This window comes from Symsagittifera roscoffensis, chromosome 5 (genome assembly GCF_963678635.1).
Source record: "Symsagittifera roscoffensis chromosome 5, txSymRosc1.1, whole genome shotgun sequence".
Lineage (NCBI taxonomy): Eukaryota > Metazoa > Xenacoelomorpha > Acoela > Convolutidae > Symsagittifera > Symsagittifera roscoffensis.
Window position 1 is genome coordinate 28,185,869 of NC_087066.1, and position 8,705 is coordinate 28,194,573.

The 8,705-nt window shown below is 31.8% G+C and overlaps 1 protein-coding gene across 1 annotated transcript; it reads left to right on the forward strand.

The window, feature by feature from the left end:
• Window positions 1-723: 723 nt before the first annotated feature.
• LOC134846896 (uncharacterized) lies at window positions 724-7,689 on the forward strand (the record flags this gene model as incomplete). The annotated part of the gene is given in 4 exon segments (XM_063864311.1): window positions 724-798; window positions 1,430-1,625; window positions 5,009-5,273; window positions 7,362-7,689. Coding segments are annotated over 4 exon segments (693 nt in total), but the record flags the coding sequence as incomplete, so codon positions are not given.
• Window positions 7,690-8,705: the final 1,016 nt, after the last annotated feature.

Here is an 8,705-nt window from a genome sequence, read left to right on the forward strand (position 1 = left end):
ATCTATCTATCTATCTATTTGTCTATTTATCTATCTTTCTATCTTTCTATCTATCTATCTATCTATCTATCTATTTATCTATCTATCATTTATCTTTCTACTTATTATATATTTAAATGCGGGCTTCAGAGTCTCGCATTGTCCTTTATTCACTAATTTTTCCAACTGTCAATAGGCTGTGTTTTTGACTATCGAGCCAATGAATTTATTTCACACTCTTATATAAATCATGATGATTTTTTAACCGTTTTCTAAGGGAAATTTTTTTAAAAAAAGCACAACCCTTTACATGTAGCACAGAAATTTCTGCACACAACTATTGAAGCAAAGATTTTCGAAGAGAGGAAAATTTTTTTAAGAGTTGATGAACGTAGTTCATCCTCTTATACAGGTTACGATGATTTTTTTCTTTTCAGGAGAAGTCTTAAAATTTGTTTAGGTTCAAATTTTGGTTTCGCGGTTTGACTTTTGATTTCTTGTTAAGTTCAGTTGTTAAAGGGAATGCAAACTCCACTATCGTCCAGCAAAAGTGTAGAAGTCACACAAAATGCGATCGAACGCTTGTTTCGAAAGTGATATTTAATTTTGAGATCTCCCAAGGAAATAAAAAAATTAGTTATAGATATATTTTTACCTATAGACCTATTTTAAATAGCAAATCTAAAATAGTTACCTATGGGCAGGAAAGGCTCATTTTGTTCATAACTTTGTTTATTATTTCAGATTCCTCAACTCGGTGACATAGAGTATTCTATAAAAGTGCTGGATGATACAAGAGCAAATCTAGAACAAACAGAGGTTGGTTCAACAGAAACTTTTGAAATGACTGAGGTCCGGTTATCGCATGGTTCATTGACACATTTTGATTATATGATTTTTTTTTCGATTCTGTAGCAATTAAACACAAAAGTTTTTTATGGGTCGATTAACTTCCGTAGTCCAAACTCTCATTTAGGGCGTGATGAATTTTTTTTCTGGTTTTTTTAAGAAAAGTCAAAAGATTTGTTCAGGCTCAAATTTACTTTTTCGATGTTTGACATATGATTTTTTTGGGTTCAATTCATTTCCTTTATTAAAAGGAAGGCAAATTCAACTATCGAACAGCAAAAATGTAAAATCACGAAAAACGTGATCGTTTTCGAGTTTTGAAAAAGAAATTTAATTTTTTTTAATTTTCAGATTTCAAGCAAATTAAAAGTTTATTATTTTCCAATTTTGTCAAAACGGGTTTATTTTATCAAAAAAGTGTCAAGTCAACCATAAATTGTTCTTGAAATTCGAAAAGTTTTTTTAAAGTTTTTTTTTTGATGTTCGAAAATCTTCGTATTTTTTTCTGTTCAATTGTATTGAGTCTTTTCCAACTGTCTGTTGGTTATGTTCTAAACTTTCGGGTTTTTCACAACAAAAATTTAGCACGGTTTATTTTCAGCCACTAAGTGCGAAAGAATTATCTGACGTTAAGAGCTGTAGAGATCTTCCAATGGTATGCCGAGCGATGAGTCAAATCATCCTTGCTATGAAGTACTCCTCCAGTGGCCGCAAGGACAACGAGAGTGGACCAGTGAATGAATCCGATACAACAATCGGTGAAATACTCACTACTGTGCATGTTGAGTTTGTGAACAGTAAGTTTTCTTTTAAATTTCATCTTTTTCTGGTGACAATTTTTGGGCTAATCGATCGGGCACGCAAACGGTATCGTATCATCTGTGTTGGTCTTATTGGTATCATTTGTATTGGTGCTTGGATTTAGTGGAAGCAACCGTATCTTCGAGCGTTCGGCCCTTTTTTCCAAATGGATACAACGTGAAACGGATACATAACGGATACAACGTGAAAAAAAATAGCGACAACTTGTTTAATGGTTTAAGGGAACAATTTACAGAAATGGATGCTGTCTCCGTTGCAAGATATATTTACTATAATTTTTGTTATTATTTTTAATCAATTAAGTTGGAATTCATTTCATGACGTTCATCATCATATTTGTGAGAAGTACAGCAAAATTGATTAAGTTCAACAAAACTTTAACACAAAACAATTTCTAGACAACTAATGAACAAAAGACTGAAACTGCCGTATGAAATGGCTATTTGCATTTACTTTCATATTGAATTAAAAAAGTGATTCAGAAATAAATTCCAAAAAAAATTGTCACTGAGTATTCGAGCTGAGGGATTGAAAATTCGAAACTGAGCCGGTAAAAAATAAGTATAGCTGGTTGCTGGGCAAGTAGCACAAAAATACAAACAAAACATTTTTTCTTCAAATTAGTGCCGTTTCTTGCGCGTGGTTTGATGGGAGATCTATGCAAACGCCTAGAAAGTTAGTAATTTAGCCATAATCGACAGTAGTTGTCTTCAAAAGCAAAAAAAATCAATAAAAAAAATTCAAGTTTGTATTGACCCTTTTCGCTTTTTGAGATAACAGTTTTCTGAAAACACATTTTTAGATTTTTTCATACGTATACGCATATGGGTCTAACAATTATTCTGCAAAGAAATGTAAAACCATATGGTTTTACGGCTTGCTTATCAAGATTGACCTTGATTTTCACTTTTTGCTCAGTGTTTCATGGAAGTAAAACAACTATTCTTCTTTTTGTACACTCGTTACTGTTTCTGTACAATCGATTCTCTTTCTGTGCAATTGTTTTTCGCTGAGGCTCTCCCTTTTTTCTTATACCTAATATAGATACATCCATTTAATGACGAATCTGTGAGATATCCCTTTTCACTGTTAGCTTTTGCTTTTAATCTATCTCTCAGAACTTTAACATTCGGTTTTTGTCCATAATCAGATGGTCAATGTGTTAAGTTTTCATATGATCAAGGAAAAGCCTTCATTCGCACCTGATTTAAATTTAAGAGCATCCTATTGGGCTCACCAAAACAACCATGGGTTTTGTTTCATTGCCTGCTGTTTAAATCAAAAAACAAAAAACCAGTCTGCCAAACCAAAAGACTTCAATTTGAACTTAAAAGTAGCATGAGTTTAAAGCTACACCAGTTAAAACAAATGAAAATTAAGAGACCAAAAAATTAAGAGACAATGGAAGTAAGAGACATGCTTTCAAATAAAAATTAAGAGACATGCATTCAAATAAATGCATACTCCTCGAAAATAACGTTATTTATTCTTGAGCAAGCATCTAAGAGTAAATGTCACAAAAAAGCAGCCAACGTAAAAAGTTTTTGAAAAAGATCTTTCTAAATTAAGAAAAAAAATTGGAATCATTAATATTAAACCTTTTAATCTAAATTTGAGCTAAGCTTAATTAATATTCAATTTCAAAATGACGTTTAGGTTCAGGAAATCCTAAATTGCAATAACACATACACGCGCTTCTGTTAAGCGCCATGTAAAAGAAAAAGATATAACAAAGAAGATGTTTTTCTGTTTTCGGCTTCTATTTTGTTTTTATAACAGCACAGTATTCGTTTTTGCTCATGCCAAAAAAGTTAGTTTTGAGGGTTCATTTAGTATTTTCTATGTAAAAAAATTCGTCTATTAAAAACGAAAAAAAAACAGGATGCAGAGAAAGATAAACTATTATTGAAATGCCTTTTTGACTTTTGGTCTACTGTTTTTAATAGTCAATAAACACAGTGTTTTACGAAAAGTCAATCAGTCTCAAATTTCTTTATTTGTGGTTTGACTTTTGATTTTTTGTTAAAATCACTTTGTTTTTTGTTGCGTGGAGTATCAATCAGAAAGTGTAAAAATCACGAAAAACGCGATTGACTATTAATTTCGAAAATAGATTTTTTTTTTCAGATTTCCGAGTTGAATAAAACTGTTACCTCTGATCCAGTTTTCCCAAATGGCGTTTATTTTATCTAAAAAGCGGTAACCATAATTTGTTTAGAATTCAAAGAGGTTAGGGCCATAGGTTTTTCACTTTGAAATTCAATAATTGATGTTTTTTCGAAAAACAAGACAGTTTTTTCTGTTTCCTTGCGTTAGTTGACTGTTTTCTAACTACCTGTTGGCTATGTTTTTCTTTGTTTTTAATTTTTTATAGTTATGAGCCTTAATTTATAACAAGACTGCTCGTATCAGGGCGAAGCTCTGAATGTTCCGACTGCATTTTGAGGTTTATGGAGCAGTAGTAACATGAAAAAATTATATGTAATAAAGTAAAATAAAAAAACTTTTTTCTAAATTGTGATTTTTTTATGAAATAATCTCCCCACATGCCATATCAAGGCAAGTTCAAATAAGCTTCTTTCAACCAATTTGGAACGATTTCTAAGACGGATTAAATCTCCGCTTACGCGTTAATAGCGCGAAATATATCGCCCCTTAATTGTCCCAAATTGGCCAAAACGCCAATCTCTCAACCCCCGTAACTTTACAAAAAACTATCATATGTGAAATATCTTTTCAAATATGAGCTCAGGACAACAATACCTTTCGAATGATATTTAAAAAATTTTGTCAAAAAAGGCTAGTTAAAAAGTCGAATTTTGTCTGAAGAAAAAAACCCACTCCGAGCACAAATTTTCCGTTTTTTTTATATCGAAAGTCGGAACAATAACACTGTTGCCTTCCAATGAGAAAACTACTATTGTTCCGACTTTCAAAATGGCAATCTTTAAACCTTTATAATTTTACAAAAATTCAGGTGAAATATTTTTTTCGAAAAGGTGAATTATATTTTTTTCAAAATTGAGCTCAGGACAACAATAGTTTTCGGATGGTATGATAAAATTCCGTCAAAAATGGCTAGTTAAAAAGTCGAAATTTGTCTGAAGAAAAAAAATGCCACCCCGAGCACAAATATTCCGTTACCTTCGTATCAAAAGTCGGAAAAATTACGCCACACTCATCAAACCAGGCGCAAAAAATCACAAAAATTTTATAAAAGCAAAAAAAAATGTTTACTTCTTCGCCAATTTAATTTCTGAGTTTCTACTGTCTTTGCCAAACTACCGTCCACTCTAACTTGCCGTTTTTGACCAAATAAAAATCACCTTGTTATTATCATGCGTTTGTGTTTCTTAAGGTATTCGAGACCTGAAATTCAAACGAATCGTTTCTGTGTGGCAAGCATTTGCCTTACAAAAAACTGCACTCCTGATAGAGCACAAAGAAGATCCATATTTGAACCTTCCTTCCGATTTTAAAAAGAAGCTGGAACCAGATATACAGGAGAGTTGCATAAAAAGATTGGGACTGGATGATAAATGTAACCGATTTATGCTAGCTCTGAACGAGATACTTCTCCATTTGAACTACGAACCCTACAGAAATATTCGGTCTGATTGGAGGTTAGTTCTTCATTTTGTTAAAACTTTTGGAACAATAATTTTGCAAAGACTAGCTCACAAAAGGGAAAAGAGCTATGCCATTTGAGTTAATTATTAATCTAGTGTTCTTCAATTCCAAAACCTTGCAAAGAAATTGTAAAACTAATTTTTTGTGATCCTACGTGAATCATTTAGTGATCACTCGTGAAATTGCAAAATTAATTTTCCGCTCCGATGTCAAAAAAATAAGAAAGGCAATATTTTTAAATACTTGTTTCGTTTGTTCAATCTTTTTGTAGCTCTTTAAAAAGCCTCGCAGCTGCAAAATTTGGAAATATAGTTGAGAAAAATACTTTTTTCTTCAATATTTTCAAAGTTCAGGTACTCTTATACTGAAAACGAGAATGAAAAAAAATAAATGTCCCGGCGCTTACGAAAAGCGAAAAAACCTTATTTATCAAATGTTACTTGGGTGTTGTTGGAATCCAATTTCCAGTTTCGCATTATTATATATTTGGCAAATTATACGTTTTTCAAAACTGCAAAAAATATTTCGAAAGAAAGTGTCAGCCACCTAATTTTTGAACATCGACATGCTAATTGATACAAACATAAATAGGCCTGTTCTCCTCAGAATCAGTCAAACTTTTCATAAAGAAGACAACAAGACTAGTTTCCGGACGTGGCTTTAGAAAGTTGTTAAAAGAAAATAATTTGAATCTGTAAGTGCGCTTGCAAAAATCTCAGTAAAACATTTTTTTCAGGCTAAATTTCTGGGAAATAATTCTTAAATAGCATTTTCTGTAAATTTTTATTATGTCATAATCTCCATTTCAGATAGCTTCCAATTTAAATAAGAAGAGAGACTTTCCTCTAACATAGAAACTGTTTTTTTATTTGGTTGTCCTGAAATTGCAGATACTAGATTCATAGATCCAAACGCTTCTGAAAAATATTGCGAAGTCTCGATTTTTGCGAACAGGCATGAAACGGCGCGACCGCTGTAACCGGCGCAAATGATTTTAATCATTGCCAGAATTTTTCGACCAAAAAGATCCGTTGTGATTACGCGACCGACCGATGTGCAGAGCAAGCGACCTTTGCGAATCGGGAAACGATGCGGCTTAAATGCTGCCGCGACCTCGACACGGGGAATAAAATTATCAAGTTTTTCACTAACCTCTGATAACTGCATGTTAGATTTTTGTCTGTTAAAAAATAATTATCAAAATGATGCAACAAATGAGCCTGATTCACAATTTCAAAACAACAAATTCTGATTCCAGATTTCTCAGCGGAATAGTAAAACCAAATATTGACAGGCACACCCCGACATTCAGTGGCGCGGCCAGCACGACAAAATTTTGCTTTTCCCAGACTAATCGAAAAAATCAATCTGGACATAGCAAATTTTGTTTGCAAAAATCTGGCTAAAAGTCAAAAAAGTCTGGAAAGTTGAGAGAATATTATTGTTTTTATAAAATTTTTATAAATGTTTTTATAAAATTTCATGTATCCCGGTGGGAAAAGGAAGAAAACATAGTTTCTAGAGCGCTATTTTTAAAAAATAATAAAATTATGATGGATGCAAAGTTTAACTACAGTTTTTATAAAGACGGTGTTTTGCCTGATAGCAACAGTTTATTAAGAGTAATGAACGTAGTGAAGACTCTTATATAGGTCTTGCTGATATTTTTTTGAAGTCTTAAAATATTGGTGCACTTAGGTATATATGGACTTTTCTAGTTCAATTATATTTCATTTGCTGAAAGTGACGTAAATAGCAGTCTCCAAATATGAACGTATAAATGGCACAAAAATTGGTGAAAGACTTCTAGTTTCGAAAGTAGAATTTAAATTTTACATTTCCAACGGAAAAAAAAACTTTACCTGTCGATCCAGTTTTCTCAAGTTGGGTGAACGTTTTTAAAAAACGCCATCATAAATCGTTTTAGAAATTCAAAGAGCTTAATGAGCATCTATTTGTTTCTTCGAAATTCGAAACTTGTGATTTTTTCAACAAAGTCAGTGTTTTATTATGTTTACTTGCTTTCGTTACTTTTTCGAATCTACGAATGGCTATGTTCTGAATTTCTTTTGTTTTCTTAGAGTGAAAGATTGCATCGAAGTGGTTGAACCTGAAGATGATATATCTTGTGATCTTCCAGATGAAATAACTATGGAGTTTTCGGAATCTCTCATGATGACACTCATCGCCAACGGCAACAGTGGAAACATTCGAAATAGTAATAAGAACATCGTCTAAACTCAGTTTACCAATTATAAAGACAAAACATTATATCTCTCATAAATATTAAATATACGAGAGATATATCTCTCATAAAACAAAATATCTCTCATAAAATTTTGACGCTGATAGTTAAACAGGTGTAAATACGATGTATAGTTGTGATATGCTTCTCATAAGTTGATTTTGGAAAACAAATGTAGTAATAGAAATCATAATCAATGAAAATCTAAACTTTAGCTTCAAAAATAGAAATGTTTTTGTCAAATTTTGCCACTATGATGATTTGTTAAAAAAAACAAAAGCACAAGAGCATATTCGATTGTAAAGTAAGTAATTATTGCTTTTATTGTATTTTCAACATACACTTTCATCCATAGATTGAAAAAATTTTGTAAAATAAAATCTAAGTACTCTATCTAAGAACCTAATCTAAAAGTAATGAAACTGCGTTTAATATGTCATTTTATCTAAAGTCATGCGTTTTTATTGCCAGTTAAACCCATAGATATCAAATTATTTGGCTGTAAAAATCCTAATTCTTGTGGAAAAACCATGACTTTTTCATAATTATTATTTCAAAATACTTTCCTTAAAAAATCAGAGCTCAGACGGGTTTAATCACTGCTTTACATTTTAGATCATCAAAAACTCTAGCCGAGGCCTCAATGAAAATTTTAAAAATTATAATGAAATAACCTCGGCATTGTTGTTCACCAATTCAAATTTTGTACATACATAGATTATAGATACATTTTGATTCGTTGCATATAATCGATAATACTCATTAAAAGTTTCTAAAACTTTGATACTAACATTTCATTTTTGTACACATAATTGAAATATATCAACATATTTTTTCAGTAAATAAAAAACTTCTAACAGTGTACCCAATGGCGTGCGCTGAAATTTTTTTTGAGTACTGCTTGCTTTTTAGGTCAACCAATTCTCTAAAATGAAACCCCAAACTCTTGACATTTGAACATTGGACAAAGGTTTTCAATTTTTTCAACATAGTGTTTTTTCAGCGAGCGTACCCTTAATTTTAGGGTTGGAAGGTCAAAAAAGTTGCCGTAAGATAGTATCAAAATGGAAAAAATTTGAAGACTGAATTTTGGCATCTATACCAGCCATTAAATGACGAGAAAAGTAAGTTGCAACCTAGTTGCAACCAATTGCAACCAAGTTTATGGGTTCCAGAAAAA